This window comes from Podarcis filfolensis, assembly GCF_964270895.1.
Source record: "Podarcis filfolensis genome assembly, chromosome: 3".
Classification (NCBI taxonomy): Eukaryota; Metazoa; Chordata; class Lepidosauria; order Squamata; family Lacertidae; genus Podarcis; species Podarcis filfolensis.
Window position 1 is genome coordinate 71,105,435 of NC_139606.1, and position 17,336 is coordinate 71,122,770.

A 17,336-nucleotide genomic window follows, 5' to 3' on the forward strand; every position below is an offset into this window, starting at 1 on the left:
ATCAAACACCCCCCCAAAGACCGGGTTCACATACACACTTACACATATCTCCAACACTCTCATCCTATTCAGACATAATCTATAAAACATAACATAATCCAGAATATAACATAACCTATTTAAGGCATAACATAACCTAAACCTATCTCATTCCTTCCTACTCCCTGCTTGCTATTTCTTGCAACTGGCCCTGAGATCATTATTTAGTGCAATTAGAGCTCTTGGATAGAAACTATTCAGAAGGCGTGTGGTTCGTGTTTTCATTGTCCTATATCTTCTGCCCGAAGGCAACAGTTCAAAGAAGTTGTGAGCAGGATGGGTGGGATCTCTCAGGATATTGTGTGACTTCTGCAAAGTGCGAGACGTGAAGATCTCATCCAGGGTTGGTAGTTGGAGCCCAATAACATTCTGGGCAATTTTAATTATTCTCTGTAAAGCTTTTTTATCCGTTTCGGAGCTGCTCCCATACCACGATAATACACTATAGGTTAAGACACTCTCGATGGTACTGTGATAATAGGACAGAAGTAGGTGCTGAGATAGATTCAATCCCCTGAGCATTCTCAGGAAATACAACCTCCCCTGCACCTTCCTCACAACCATATTAATATTTGCAGTCCATGAGAGGTCCTCAGAGATACAAATGCCCAGGTATTTAAAACTACCAACCCTCTCCACCTCCTCGCCATTTATGTACAATGGTAAAAGTACACTTTTCTTTCTCCTAAAGTCAATTATGAGTTCTTTGGTTTTTTTGGTGTTAAGCATAAGATTGTTTTCTTTACACCATTGAATTAACCCCTGTACTTCTTTCCTATAAGCAGTCTCATTGTTCTCACTAATGAGCCCCACCACTGTTGTATCATCCGCAAATTTGATGATTGTGTTGGACTTATACAGTGGGGTGCAATCAAATGTGTACAGGGAATAGAGAAAGGGACTTAGCACACATCCCTGAGGGGCTCCTGTGCTTAATACTAGAGTAGAAGAATAGTAAGGTCCCATTCTCACTGTCTGCGGCCTATCAGTCAGGAAATTCCTTACCCACAGACAGATCTTCTGATGTATACCCAAATTGGTCATTTTAAGAAATAACCTGTCTGGCAGAATTGTATTGAAGGCAGAACTGTAGTCCACAAACAACAGCCTTGCGTAGGTTCCCTGTCGTTCTAGATGACTCAGTACAGTATGGACAGCGATGGAAATAGCATCATCAGTAGATCTGTTTCTTCTGTATGCAAACTGGAACGGGTCTAGAGTGGATGGAAGACCAGCCTTAATATGATCTAGCACCAATCTCTCAAAACATTTCATAACGACAGATGTTAAAGCTATTGGTCTATAGTCATTGAGAGATACCACCACTGACTGCTTGGGGACTGGCACTATAATCGATGTCTTCAGGCAGGTAGGGACAGAACCCTGCAACAGGGATAGGTTAAAAATGTCCGTAAATACCCCAGCTAATTCTGCAGCGCAGTCCCTAATAACCCGTCCCGTGATTCCATCCGGTCCAGCTGCCTTCCTACTGTTAATGCTGATGGAACTGGTGGGTTAAGTCTTTATACCCCTTCCAGACTTTTCAGATACATTCCATGTCTGGTCTGTACAATAATAGGTGATCTATATTACAGAAATCAAGGTTTTGTTGTATTTATGAACACTTAAAAATAATAATATTCATTCTTAGAAAAATGCCCAGACAAAAATCTGAAAATTTTGAAGCAATTTAAAATCCTCCTTCATTATTATAATAATTTATTATATTCCCCAGCCACTCTGGGTGGCTTGACAGGTAATGGGTCCTCCTTCTACATCAGGCAATATCACAAGCATTTGATCTGGTTTACATAAGAACAGTCTGCTGGATCAGGTCAATGACCAATCTAGCCTAGCATCCTGTTCTCACAGTGGCCAACCAGATGCCAATGGGAAGCCAGCAAGTAGTTGTTGACATCCATCTGTCTCGAGAGACAATGAGGTGTGCCTCCGGCGGTGAAGTCAAACCTCTGGATTGCAGCACCAAAGTGACCTCCCTGGGGTGCAAATCGGGGCAGTGTGCATGGAGGTCCTGGGTTGCCCAGACAACAAGACCCACTTCTTGGCCTCACTTTTGTGGTCCAAAGGAAAGCAGAGAAATATGTTTGGCACCAGCTTGCCTGCAAAAGTTGCCAGAAGAAGGCATAGGGACTGAGCACAGCAGCGCTCTCTCCATTTTCAATTCCCTGTATTTAACAGCACAGGTAGAAAATAGCCATCTTCCATTAATTTGTCTAATCCTTTTTTTAAAGTCATCCAAGTCGGTGGCTATCACTGCCTCTTGAGGAAGCAGATTCCATAGTTTACTTATGTGCTATGTGAAGAAGTACTGCTTTGTGTGTGTGTGTGTCCTGAAACTTTTGTTTGTTCACACTATCTTACATTTCTTCAAAGGATTTGAGTGATCATACCTGGGGTTTATCCCATTATTTTCCCACAACAGCCCATTGATGTATGATAGGCTGAGACACAATGACTGGCCTAAGGACCTTAGGGAGCTTTCATGGCCCAAAGATGGGATACAATTGCCTAAAATAAATAAATATATTAAAAAATCACCCAGTGAACTTCATGGCTGTGTGGGTCTCCTGGCCGGCATCCAGATCTCTAACCACTGCATCATACTGGCTGTCCACAATCACAACGGAAGAATTGCCTCACCTCTGGTACCATCATCTGAAACAGCTCTTAAGGGATATAAAAACGCAAACTCACCTTTTAATATAATAAGTACCTTTATGTGGATAATAACAGACAGAAGCCTGATGCCCTAATCTGGGAATTACTTGTAATTCTAGCTCCTACCATTTCTAATTCCAGTTCTCTAGATCAGCAGTTCTGCCCAGCATTGAGCAAAATCTTTTCCTATGCACAGTAATAATAACACTGCTGCTTCCTAGGACAAGAGCCCTTCGCTGCATGCTGCGTCTGCAAGACATTTCACTTGGGGAGTGTGGCATGACAGATGTGCTCTCTGAAATTTCCTTCATGTTGATTAATTCTCTGCCACTAAGGGAAGCTTCAATAAACAGCTTGAATCCAATCCAGGTTCTGGCATCTTACGTACAGCTTTTTCTGTGGTTGCCCACATGTTCGCTATACAATAAATAACACGAAAAGAACATTACGCTAGAGAAGGGCAGGCTGAGACTGCTGCGCACCAGTGGCGAGGGTTCCCCCACCCCTCCATGTACTCATTCTAATTATTATTATGACTAGATACTTAGCCTTAGGTGTGCTGAGGAAATCAGTATGACTCATCTGTCTAATGCTGGCAAATGCAGGGGTGGATGTTGTCCTGATGGGTAATCATCCCCATCTTTGCCTGAAAGATTTGCTAATTCCTGTAGCTGTGTAGGGCAACTATTGTGGAGCATAGCGGGAGTCTTCTTTGCTGAAATAGCCTTTCAGTAGCGTCACTTATAAACTGTGTCATGAAATTAGAAGGAACAATGGCTGTCTTGAGGATACGAGCTCTGCATGTGGCATGCATTGTCAGTAATGATAGTCTGTGCATCACTTTGTGCCATCCTTTATAGCTCATTCTCTTATGCCTGACCCTTTCGGAGTATTTTTTTACTCGGTCCTCCGAGCCGTCATCTCTTGTAGAATTATTTTGCTAGCCTGGCATCCTTACTGATTTTTGTCTGCATCAGATCAAGCTATCACCATGTCTCACCATCAGCACAGTTGCAAAGGATGTTTATCTTACCCAGAGCTAACCCAAATCTCTAGCTTTGTGTCTTTGCTATTTTAGAGTGGTGAATGTTTTGAAAGAGCAAACAGAATCGTTTTTTAAGGCAGACATGTGTTTAAGGGTGAATGCAGTAGTCAAGCCTAAGGGCCAGTGAGAACCATGGATGACAGGAAGGCCAAAATTAGCCAGTGGCACCAGACTGCCCCTTCAGTGGCACCTGATTTCACTGTGGTGGGACTGCCCTAATGTGGAACTCTTTGTCCTTCCTTCCTCAGTTCCACAGCTCCAGTGGTGCAGAGATCCAGTGTCTAACATGAGCTTGAGTTCTGTGGCACCTGAGAGTGTTCCATGTGCAACTTTTTTTAAAAAAAGAAGAACTAATAATGTGAAGGAAACAGAGAAGATTCCAGTATTTTACTGCTTTCCTTTCAGGAACTAAGACCAGCAATTTTCCTTGTGAAAGTTCACATAATAAATGATAGGTGCCAGAGTTTCTCTTCAAGGAAGGGTGACATTTAAACCATCCCGGACTCTGCATTCATCATCAGATGCCAGGGGTGCCAACTTGAATAAAATACGGGGGGCAGGTACCTCCACCCTACATAATCAATCACAAGACGCAGTGCACACACCAACTGAATGGCAATGCCCATAAACTTTGGGGGAATATCATCATAATTCTACATTGCACTGGTGACCCCATTTAGGTATGAAGATGCAACTCATGACTTGCACTGGCTCAGATAAAGCCAAGGAATGGATTGGAAAATCACTAATAAGGTGTTGACATAAATTGTTTGTGAAAGATAGCCCATATAAATGCTTATTTCAAATGGCATCTGGTCATGCTCTCACTATCATGAATTTGTCACATTAGACCTGAGAGTTGCATATAATCTATATGTTATGTTTACACCTTTTAACTGTGAGCTGTTTATCTTCCGGACTGGTGTTCTAGTTCATTCCTTTTGCCTATGCTCACTGACCCAGTTTTGATATAACATTGTTGTGTTTTCTTAATGTGAAAATGTTCAAGTCCTTATGTTCTCTCATGAGGTTTATAAGAACCTATTTCATGGACATTGGAATGGATAATTCCATGAGATTTGCTCCTCATGTGATTTATTGTAATGTCAGAAAGTGTTGGATGGGTTTGGAGTGCTGAAAAGCAGTAACATCCAGGGAATCAGAGGTTGCTGACATCATGCTTGGGACATGTGTTTGGGAGGGAACAAAGCAACCATTGGTCAAGGCCTCCAATAAAGTGCATTGAAATAACCATTGTTGATGTAATATAGCAAAATCTCACACTATGTGTCATTGTGGCTCAGCTCCTTGCAGAGAAGCATGTGTTTTATTTTGGGCATGTAACTCAAGAGACCCACTTCAGAATCAACCTACTAATCAGCTGCCGCTGGAGTGAAGAACTGTTAAAATGCTGCTTTGTTCCTAGCATTCTACTTGGGATGAGTCTAAGTGCAAGCAAAGGAAGAAAGTAATAAATTGAGAAGATCCCGTGCTCAAATAGACATGAAATCTCCTGCTTAATTTCTGAGTACAGTAAAAGAGTTCATTAGCCTGATTCTCACTCCTGACCTAGGGCAATTTCACATCATACATTTAAAGCACATTCAATGCACATTTAAAGCACATGACTTCCCCCCAAAATCATAGTAGCTGTAGTTTGTTAAGGGTGCTTGGAATCTATACGGGAAAACCACAATTCCAAGGATTCTTTTAGGGGAAGTCCTATGCTTTAAATGTGCAAAGCAGCATCTGAACAGTCCCTGAAGTGAAGCCTCATAGATCAGATCTAATGGGCTAATGTTTCAAGAGACACGACTGAAAGAAAACTGTCCTTGCACCCCCACTGCTCCTTGGCTCCAAAGAGAATGTCAAGCAAGGAGAAGATTATTTGGCTTCCTACATGATTCTTCTGGCTTCTCTGACACTGTCAACAGAATGGATAAATAGTGTTAGGAGGGACGTTGAGTTTTATGGTGAGGACACCTGTCTGCTATTAACAAAAGTGAGCCCAACCAATGTCACATGAGCCACCAAATAACCTTCAGGCAATCACTGTTTTCAGTCACTATATATCCATGCTGGGTTAGAGCCAGAGATATACGGGACTAAAAAACTCTGTCTTATTGCCAAACCTCTAAATCATCCAGTACTTACTGCCAAATTATCTTTGGTATGATTCTGAATATATTCATGCTGAAGGGGGTTGTAGGATGTTCCCTTATATGGCCATAATATATTAACCTTTTACTCCAGAGTAGTCACATTATTTTCCATTGAGATTACACTGAAGTAAGGGCTTGGAAAATAATTTGGAAGCAATTCCAGTGAAGTCAGTGAGGCCTACTTCTAAATAAATATGTTTAGAATCAGAGTGCAAGTCTCATCAAAGTCCTGGGCGAAGGATTATGTATCCAAGTTTTACATTTGTTCCATATTTGCACAGGCATCTAGACTTTCTTTCTTGCAAGAACGGATATACTATCTCACTTCAGATATGTGTTACCAGTTACTTCCCAAGCTGCCTCACAGCAGAGTAAATGAAAAAAACTGTTATTCCATATAAGGACTCAAACAATTTGCCCTATTGGTGCTGACTTACTTTAACACATTTTTTTCCCAGAACCCCAACATTGCTTGTGTTGTGTGGTTTTCTTCAAAATGACTGTTCTGCAACAAACTACAGCTCCCTTTCTTCCAGTCTCAATAAGCAAATGGATCTGGTGTTTGGCAGGGACCGGCCCCTTGGAATAATATGTAATGTGTTCAGCCCTTTGCCCTTTTCTCAGAAGCATCAAGTTAGAATGCAGCTTCAGAAAGAGAGGCAAAGACTGCCTGGTGAGCTATCCAGAACTGTGTGGGATCAGGCCTTCAAGTCTTCTTCAGGCTGGTAGGAAATAGGTAGACCCAACACAAGGCCCTTAGTTAATAAGGCAGCCTCCTGATTGGCCAAACTAGACATTAAAACCAGGTACCTGACCTTTTGTGATTACCTAGATGAGAGAGTAGTACATCCATTCTCTCTTGGCTCCTGAGCTTGGCCTACCTCAGCTCATCATCCTAACAGGGACTTCGCAGAGTAGGGGTAGCCCACACTGTGCCCTCCAGATTTGTTGAACTACAGTTCCTATAATCCTTGACCATTGGCCAGGCTGGCTGGACTGACTGTAGCTGGAGTCCAGCAACATTGGGAAAGCAGAACATTGGCTTCCCCTGTCATAGGCATACACACGTAGGGCCACACCAGCTGCAGTGTCCCCTAAAGATAGAAACCAGCAGTGGGCAGATGAAATAACTGGGGAAATAAGAATAGGTTCAGGTTCTGTCTGTAAATAGATCCCTAAGATTTCATGATTCTGCCCTTATGTTATTGCTGCAGCAAAAATCTGCAGCCTTAGGGCACATAGAGATGGCTCTAATTTCCAATGGCACATGTGCTATGCCAGTGCATATGCAGTCTACTGTACAGAGAGAAGCTACTTTGGCAGAACATGGTCTCCTGCTGGTACGTATGGCTGATAAGATGAAGTCTGCATGGAAGGCTTTCTGACAAGCTTGTGTACAGCAGAACCAGGGTGTTGTTATTGTTGTTGTTGTTGTTGTTGTTGTTGTTGTTGTTGTTGTTGGGCACCTCCTATATTTTCAGATGAAGATGAATTTACCATTAGTATGCACTGCTTGTAATGATTTTCTAGAGCAAAGGTTGTGCTGTGATATCTCCACGAGACCATCTAGCCTAATATATTCTTTCTTTTTTTAATCAATCAGTTAATTCGGGAGATGGCATTGACTACAGTCAGCAGAAGCGTGAAAATATCGGAGACTTGATTCAAGAGACACTGGAAGCCTTTGAGCGCTATGGTGGTGAAGATGCCTACATAAACATTAAATACATGGTTCCAACTTACCAATCATGCCTGTTAAACTAACAAACAGAAGGAGTGAGGCTATTTACATTCTCCAGCTCTGTCAAATGTTCTGTTCCTCATTCTTTCCCTGCATCTACTAAAACAGCAGCTTCTGGACCTTTAGACTGTGTGGTACTATTGTGAACCAGTCTTTCCAATACATAAATAGTGCCTGTTTCTTTGATTACAATAGTGTACTGTGCTTATTTGTCCTGTGAATTGCTTCTTTATCACAAAAGCGGAGTGGAGCAGGAGCCAGAGTTGAACCTTCAGTTGTATGGACAATAAAACTATAATTTTCGTACGCATTTTGGCAATTGCTCTTCTGTGTCCTCTTGCCCTGGGGGCGATGTCAGAGACTGTAACGAGGAGAGTTTATGCTGACTGCTTAATAGGAGAAACAGCGGTTCAGCAGTGACTCTCTAGCAGCTGGTCAGAATAATGGTCTCTGACTCACAATAAAACTTTTGAGCATATATACCAATTATAGGAGGGATTTTTGTGTAGCCCATTAGAAAGCGCCTTCATAAACTTAATTAATGATTTGTGCGCACGTGCCGTCGAAGCTTCCAGATGTTTGTATTTTTCAGCACAGAATATAAGCTCCTACTTCTACAGTATTTAATTAAAACAAGAAAACATGGCAAGGTGGGGTTAGGGGGCTTTAAAACAAAATGTGATAGTAGTGAAATGTTGCACCATTATTTGTCTAAAAGGGCAGTTGGCGTTTTCAAGAGGTTTCTGTCTCTGCGACTGGCTATTTGTAGCGCTTGCTCCCCAGAGGATCCCTCTCACTGCCACTGATTTGGTTTGGTTTGTATCCATAATGTGCTCACAATCGTTTTCTCCAATAGCCTTGCCTAGGATAGAGCCTGTGGACTAGAACAAACCCCCAAGCAATTTTGTGTGGCACCTGGCAGCCATGTCAAAACTTTAAACACAGTGCAGTAAAAAAACGCCTGCACTTTCATACATCCAAAAAGCGTGTTTACCATATCTGATCCTGCCCCATCCACATTCTATGGTGGCTCTGACCATGCTTGCTGGGGCTGATGGTCAAGCAACATCGAGAGCCACAGGGTTCTCCCCCCACCCACCCCCTACCTTAAAGGATTACACGCTAGCTAGGTAATGTAAAGGCAGACTGGCTGAAGAGCTGCTAATCTTGGCAATGTCTATGTAACTGTGACAGGCAGGGTTTTCCTAAGCAATTACAGCATAACTCAGGTGCTTTACAAAGTACAAAGGCAAGGCTCAGGTACTTAACACATTAAAACCCCTTTTCATAATGCTTCTTTCACATGCATTGCTTAGCTGTTCTTCTGCTATGAAAACAAGAAAATTGATTAAAAGAATACAGGAGTCCCCCCCCCCACTTTCTTTCTCGCAAGGAATGCTGACCCTTGAATCTACCAGTTCTCAGCCCTAATATTACATAGTGACACAGTTTATAGAAGAGTATACGGCTAGAACCGTAGGAAAAGCTAGGCACTAACCCCCCCCCCATTGGTATTTAGGGCAAAGGGTCTGTTTCAGCTTTTGGCCCTCTTTCCCAATCTGCCCATCCCATTTGCAACAGAAGTGCCAGTTCAAAATGTGATGCATGTAAATCTGGTGGGCCCCCAGTTCCTGATTCTGATATTGGGCAGGGCGGGTTAAAGTAAAACACTAGAGGTGCTGCACCAGCTCTTGCTGCGAACAGAGCTCTTTTTTCATGCTAAAAGCCTCCAGGCCCAGAAGAATCAATGCATTCACAACAGAGGAACTGCATGTACATTATGGAGGCTGGTAGTGCTGGGGCTGCCAAAGCAATAAACATTCCTCAGGGCACACCCTTTCTAGCAGTTTTTCCCTGATGGCCCATGCGGGGAACATACATGCAAATGGAGAACTTAAAAAAAGATCTCACAATAGAGAACTGTCCCCCCCCCAGCTAATCTCAAAATATTTTGAATGACAGATAACTACCGTGTGGAAATGAACTGTTTCTGACTGGAATCAAAGTCCTAACTAACACTAAACCCAAATCTGAAAGAAAACATGAGAATAGGAAAGGTGCTTGTACGTTTGCAAAGTTTGTTTTAAAAACACCGCTTAACCTGCACACAGTGCCTGAATGAATGAGAGTAGTTAAAACACAAGCCAGTTAACATTCAGTATTTTAAAGTCTTGTTAAATCAAATGGGAGTGTTCAGTATGTTTTAACTCTCCCACTGAAGTCAGAGGGACTTAAAAGTACTTAGCTGTCTGAATTATCACCACTTGCGCATATAAAACAGCAGAATCCTCACTGTTCCATTTTCACTAATATTGTAGGCTTATTTTTTTGGTCTGTGAAAATACAATAATGCTACCAGGAGGAACCCTTGGTTAAGTCCACTGGACAAACAAAGAGAGAATAGTTAGTTATAATAATGGCTCTCAGATCTAGTTACGCCTTTTTTTCTGAATGTCCTTTAAAACACTTTTATGGTAAGATACAAACAGGACAGACAAAGTCAAAAGTATAATGGTGTTTGTTTTTTTAAAATGATATTAGAGCATAGAAAGAGCCCACCCGACAAATTTCGAGCAGCTGGACTAGTCTGATGGGCAGGGAGGATTACAATCACAGGTTGGTATGTCCCTCAGCAAGTATTCCCCCCACCCCTTTGTTCCATAGCACAGAAGGAAATCGGCACACATCACCCTTACAAAAATAGAACTGATGAGCAAGAGAGGAAAGGCTAGAGAGAGGCCTGCCCCTCTCCTCCACAGTGTGCTTCTCAACAAATGCACTGCCAAAGCTGAGATGTGCGCTGGTTTGAGTGATGTGCCCAGATGGTGTTTCACTACGGAGCTGGGCTCCCATGAAACTTCGTTACAGCCTAGATGACAACAGCATCTAGGGCCCTGGTGAGCTGGGAGGCGATTTATAAATCATGATAAACTTCTTAGGGGTGACCCGGAATAAAGAGACCTTGCATCAAAGCCTTTGCCTTCATATAAACCTATAGAGCCCCATCACTTAAAGTACTGATTGCTGCATCTAAGAATATATATTGTAGAGATGGGAAAGGCACAGCAAATGGCAAGCAAGAAAATTATGGGGTTGGAACAACTCCCCTACAAGCAAAGGTTGCAATGTTTGGGGCTATTTGCTTTCTAATAAGTGATAGAAAGTGGGGACATGACAGAAGGTCAAATTATGCATGATTTGCAGGGAGTAAATACAAAGAAGTTTTCCCCTTCCTCCTAATACTAGAACCAGGGAGTCATCCACTGAGTGGAGGCAGACACAGGCCAGGCAAAAAGAAATACTTCTTCATACAGCAGAAAGTTAAGCTATGGCACTCCACAAGAAGCGGTGATGGCCACCAACCTTGACAGCTTCAAAAGAGGGTTATACAAATTCATGGCGGATACAGCGATCAGTAACTGTAGGCCTGGCTCTGGATTTCAGGGTTCAAGCAGCAGCAGGCACAAGGGAGGGGGGCTCAGGCAAGGCATTAGTTCCAATAAACGCCCTGAAATGCTTGGTGCGGGGTCAGGCCTGAATGGTTGTTCATCATCATGGCTATACACTGACTCGACTAATGAGTCCTGTCAGTGGAAGCCTGGCACAAGGACTTCTGCTTATGGAATGGGACTTTCCTCTGCTGTCCTCCCTATGCTCTTGATGGGTTTTTTAGAACTGTCCAGAAACCAAGTGGAAGCCAGTGAGGAAACACTTTTCAGAGGCAGCACCATGTATCACAGATTGCAGTAATCATGCCTAGGCAGTACCAAAGCATGAATGATGGTCACAATATCAGCTCTATCCAGAAATGGATGCAGTGGGCACTTCAATTGAAATTGCACTCCCAGCTGCAAATGCCTCAAGTGCTTCCATTATTGTGGCTGGATCTAAGAGGGCTAGAAACTTGATCTTCTTATAACTGTGTGTTCATTCCAACCTGTTATGGTAGGGGACGTCATGACCTGCGCCGGCCACACATTCCAATTGACAATATATATATTTATACTGTTGCTATTAATATCCATTGACTTATCAACTCTGTGCTAACAAGCTCATTTGGCCACTGGGTTTGGCATCTTGTGCCCACCCACTCTCCTAAACCCCTGGAGGGGAGTCAGCTGCAGACTTCAAATACCATTAGTTTTGTGATGGGCAGGCTGTTCCTTGTGGTGGGATAACATTAATTACTCATCTAGAAAAATGTCCCTTTAATTGTATGGAAAAACGTGTTGAATGAATAAGTGGGGGGGGGGGGTTGTTGTAGCCCGAGGTTCCAATTTCTCTGTCTCTTGAATGCTCAGAATGTTTTCTGGTTGTTGGAAGAATTTATTATCTCTGTCCTTCATCAGCTGGATGACCAGTTTCTCCCTCTGGCTAGAAGCAAAAGTCTTTTTACACTTAACATTTAATGCAGGGTGAATTTTTTTCATTGACTGTACAAGATTACCAATTCATATGCAATATTATAGAAGCATTCCAGTATAAATATATGGTCTGTGAACAGTTGCCTGTACTTCAAATGATTTTAATAGTGTGCACATTGTATGCTATAAAATGCATAAGAGCTGGTCAGGAATATAGTAAACTGATTCATCATTTGCTCCTTATGAGCTGGGTCTTGCTCCTCCTGTTGAAAAGGAAATATTAGTTGCCATGAGTTGACTTAGACTAAGCACTCTAGGTCCCACCCAAATTTCCTATTTAAAAATTGCTTGTGAGCTATATTTTTCAAGAGACCTACAATCTTAGAGCATTCAGCTTCTAAGGGCACCTTTCCAGGACAAGGATGTCAGAGAATTTCAACCAAAACAGAGAAGGAAGTGGAAATTGTGGCAGTTCACATGTTCACCTGTGGCCAGGAATGGACATTAGTTAAGTGAATACGATCAGTATTCACTCACATCATTGAGTGATGTTTTTTAAGCCCACAAATTATATATTATGAACAGCTTTTTAAAATGTCATTTTGACGTTTCCTTTACATTAAAATGAATGCAAGCTACGTAAATAGTTACACAAGCTGTGATAAAGATGGTAGACAGCGAGGCAGATAATGTGGTGCTCGATGGAAACTGAACTGTAGTGGAACAGAAACAGTGCTGCTTGTGATCAATATAGGTCATAGTGGGGTGTTCTTAGATCCCGTCTTAGATCCCTACCCCAAGATCAGGACAGAAACAATAGTAAAGCCCATAGCTTTTACTACAAAGGTAGAGCTCAGTTTCCTGTTTCAAGTCTGCATGCGTTGCATTCATGCTGGTTAAGTTCCTAGCAGCATGACTGTCAGTGTGGCCCACTGGCTATGAAGCCATTGAAGAACTGAGTTTGGAGCTCAATGGACAACAGGAACTATTTTGTAAACCACCTTGAGTCCCTGTTAGGGAAAAAGGCAGGGTATAAATAAATTAATGATCATAATTAGTAATAACAAAATAGAAGAAACTGTTAAAGACCACAATGCCAGAAAAATGCAAACACACACACACACACACACACACACACACACACACACCCCATTAGAACATAAAAGAGACCTGCTGGATCTGACCAAAGGCTCAGCTAGTTCAGCATCCTGTTCTCACAGAGGCCAACCAGATGCTGATGGGAAGCCTGAAAGGACCTGAGTACAAATGCAGTCTCCCCTCTTGCATTGGGATTGCTAGGTTGGTAGAGGATGAGACTCTTAATCTCAGGGTTGCTGGTTCGAGCCCTATGTAGGGCAGAAAGATTCCCGCATTGCTGGGAATTGGACTGGATGACCTTCGTGGTCCCAACTCTACAATTCTATGGTTCTGTGATTCATCCTGCCTCCAATTCCCTCTCTCCTTTCATATATGGTTCACAGCTTCACAGGATTGTAGAGCCACTTTCCCGATCTCTTCCCTATGGTTGAACAGATATAATACGTATAGGCTCTGAGCTGACTGTGAGCAGCATATCACTGTCAGATAATCGGCCATCACAGAGATAAGCTGTTTAGGGGGAGCTAAATCCAACCCCTTCTTCTTGCTGCTGAACAGCTGGTCGGTGCTATTTCTTATGAGCTCACAAAGCTATGTGCATGAAACACTGGCTGCTGGACAAGGCTGGGGAATCACAACTGTGGTGTCTATTGAACCTTGTATACTAATTTGGATTCCACACAGATGTGGGTAACAAATGGGTTTGTTTATTCATTTAACTGGGTTTTATACACCTCCCTGGCCCAAATGAAACAGGGTTTCTTCCAGTCTTAGGAATGAGAGCGAGGAGGAGGAATTTGGACCATGATTAAGGGTACAGTGCATAGCTAATTTCCTGCGGCTGAATGCAAGACAAAAGAGATAATGCCTACTCGGATTGTGCACATGATTCTCCATGGTTTAGGCTGTGCTGGTTGGAGACATTTTGCTGCCTGAGATGGTACCCCATCCTTAATTCCATGTACAGAAGCTAACTGGATGGGCAGTTGGATCTTACTTTGACATTGGTAATAGGATATCATCCTCCACCACATCCGAGGCAGCAGGCCAGATAAACTTGGATGGGCATCTGGAGAGCAGCAACTTCTGAGTCTAGACACTGAGCTAGCTAGACCAGTAGTCTGACTTGGTATCCCGCATTCAGGTAACAATACAAACATGGAAGCTTGCTTCTGCACTCACATGGGGCTAGATTGCGAGGCTAGTGTGTGAACTGCCTTATACTGAATCAGGCCCAGATCTTGCTCTGTACTGTCAACTCTGGCCAGGGATACTCAGGCAGGGGCCCTATCCAGGCCTGCCCTGTGAAACCCATTAATTTGAGATGCCAAGGATTGCACTTGGGGGTTTTCCTGCATACTCTGCTTTAGAGCTCCCAAATTCCTCCTCCCACCAGTTGTAGAAGAAAGATCCCTTCCTAGAGCAAAATGGAACAGGCTTCCCCCTTCCCCACAGATCAGCCATCAGATTGCAGTAGCATAATCAAGCCCCACAGCAAAACACTTCACTTTGACCAGCCCCGGCCCTTGTTTTGGGAGGCACCTAAATGAATTCTGCTGTGGAATGAAAATGAGCAATGAGAAAAATCAAGCTTAACTAAATTCGTCTCTGCATGATCTATAACCTTTTCTATTGTATTCTTGGGAAGAGAACCTGGAAACATTTGTGCTCAATACACCATTTCACAGGGTTTGTTTTATTTTTCAGCTATTCCCTCTAAGAAGTGTATGTTCAAAAACTTCCTTATTTGTAATAGTGCAGCATCCTTTTTGTTTTGTTTTTAAGAACAAAAGAAGGAATTGCTAGTGCAGTGCCTCCAGAATCCAAAGGTGAACATCTGGTGCTGCAAACTTCTTGCATGTATTCCCTGCTTGTTGTGCATCATTCCTGGAGTCATGTGATCAGAGATTTAAAGCTTTTTGCTGCCCCTGTGCAGGACTTTGGCCTAAAGTATGTATGACAACTTGAAAACCAACAGAGGGGCTGGAAGATGTTCTCTGCATACAATCAAGCTCATGTGTGCTTTGATTCAGTGAAGGAACACAATAGGATCATTCAAAAAGTTTGCCTTTGAAAAGGCCCTTTGTTCACTCCTCCGTGTTCCTGGGGTGTGCAAAGATGTAAAAATGCAATGCAAAGAATGGAGGAGAGGCAGAGAAATCTGTCAAAAATGTTATTTTTGAAAAGCATGCATTTTTTGCAAGCCAGACGTAGGCCAGTCCGCATTCAGCTTCAGCTTATTAAGCTGCATTTGTAGACCTGTTAGCAAGCTCGTAGGCAGAGCCCACATTCAAAGGAATGTACCAATAAGACAAATAAGGCTGAAAAGACATTCCAGAACCAAACCCTTGGATTGTTGGTTTTTTGTTTTGTTTTTAAATTCAACTTTTTGACAACTTTTCCCAGTCAACTTCCTGGCTGCTGTCCTATACAGTGTATGGGATTGCAAACTGCTACCTCAGTGGGCTTCTCCTAATAAACAGTTGTTAAAATGCTTGACCAATGTACCTGTTAATAAGCCCCATTGATCTCAGTAGGGCTTGCATTTGAGGAGGAGTGCACTATAATTTATACAGGAAATGGTTTGCTTTACTTTTATTCTCTCCTGTCCTTTTCAAGTGCTGCTATTGGCAGTTGGCTTAATAGATTGAAAAGGATCTCCAGCCCTTGAACTCTCCTGCTCGGAAGCCCCGGCCATATCACATGCGTGGCAAAGGCCACATATCTCCCGAAATGCCACCACTTTTCACAAAGGAGGTTTAAGAACCCCAACTGAATAAAGCTTTCTCTGTGAAATATCTTTATGGAGCTACAAAGCAGTTAAACCCTCTCCAGGGGGAAAATTGTAGACATCTTTTAGAGGGTGACAGTAGCGAATCTAACCACCTTGGAGGCTTCATTAATAAGATCTCTCCCTTATCAGCAGGAGGAGAGGGGATAAATCTTCATTACAGGGAAGAAAACCGGCTGCAATCCTGAAAGTAAGTCCCATTGAACTCAGTGGGGCTTACTTCTTTGTAAGCATACATAAGACTGCTATGAGGGCTACGATCCTATGCAGGTTTATCTAAGATTAAGGCCAGTTGATCACTGTAAGATTTTCTTGAACAAAACATGCACAAAATCTGGATGGAATGTTACATCGTTGTGATTAGAGTCCAGTTCTCTGGGTCACAACTTGGCTCAGATGTGCCTAAGCTCTAAAGTCCACTAAGTGACAAAATAAAAAAATGCAGGGTATGTGGATGTTTCCATATTATTTACATCACAAAGTTATTTATTTAAAGATTTATGTCCTGCTTTAAGCAGTGCTTTTTTTCCCTTAAAAAAATATTTAGGGGTACTCTCATTTTCCTACTCATATTGAAATACTGCCCCTCAATGAGGCCAAACTTAGATTCACAAAATGTTTAGGGGTATGTGTACCCCTGCGTGCCCCCAGAAAAAAAACCTGGCTTTAAGTATTCTGTTTGCAAGATATGAGCTAATCTAGGCTGGCCTGCTCACAATACCTTAGAGCTTGCAATGTTGCTGTGACCTTGTTGCCACTGATCTAGCCGCTCGGATCCTGCAAGGTTTTACTGTCCTTTATTACAGCTTGCTAAACCAAAGCAAAATATTGCAAAATATTTCCAAAGCACACAGCAACGCTACACAACACAGGTCCTTTCCAACGCAACTGGTTAGCAGTAGACTTTATGTAATGCTTTGATCTGGCTAGTGTTGCTGCTCCTCCCGCCCAGCTCATCACCCCAGTCCAACAGTAAATTCCTGAATTGCTGTGGAAACATCTATTGTGGATGCAGGGGTTTCCAAAAGCAGCCATTTGAACCCACCCACCAGTGATGGTTGTTGAGTATTAGCTACCATTGCCATGCAAATCCATAGGCCAATGGGGAAAGTCCAGAATGCATCTTATATCTATAGCATTGGTGGGTGGTTAAGACAACCTCTCTTTCTACATTTATTATTACATTTACAGTCCACTTTTTATCCATGGAGTTCAACACAGCTCACATGGTTCCCTTCACCCCATTTTCTTCTCATGAAAATCCTGGGATATAGGTTAGGCTGAATGAAAGCGACTGGCCCAAAACTCACCCAATCTTGGGAGTCTGAGCACAGATCTAATCCAGCCACTACACCACATGGGTCAGAGTCATTCCAACACATGAATCTTTCCACTCAGTGCCACATACCAAACCATA

General features: G+C 42.6%; 1 protein-coding gene across 2 annotated transcripts in view; it reads left to right on the forward strand.

Annotated features, from left to right (window-relative positions):
- The window catches only part of PACRG (parkin coregulated), a 223,206-nt gene extending 215,348 nt beyond the window's left edge, over window positions 1-7,858 (forward strand). For both annotated transcript variants that reach the window (XM_083605934.1, XM_083605933.1), the window contains one exon: window positions 7,529-7,858. In XM_083605934.1, the coding sequence (XP_083462060.1) occupies window positions 7,529-7,689 (161 nt within the window). In that variant the 3' untranslated portion in view covers window positions 7,690-7,858. The remainder of the gene's footprint in view (window positions 1-7,528) is intronic.
- Window positions 7,859-17,336: the final 9,478 nt, after the last annotated feature.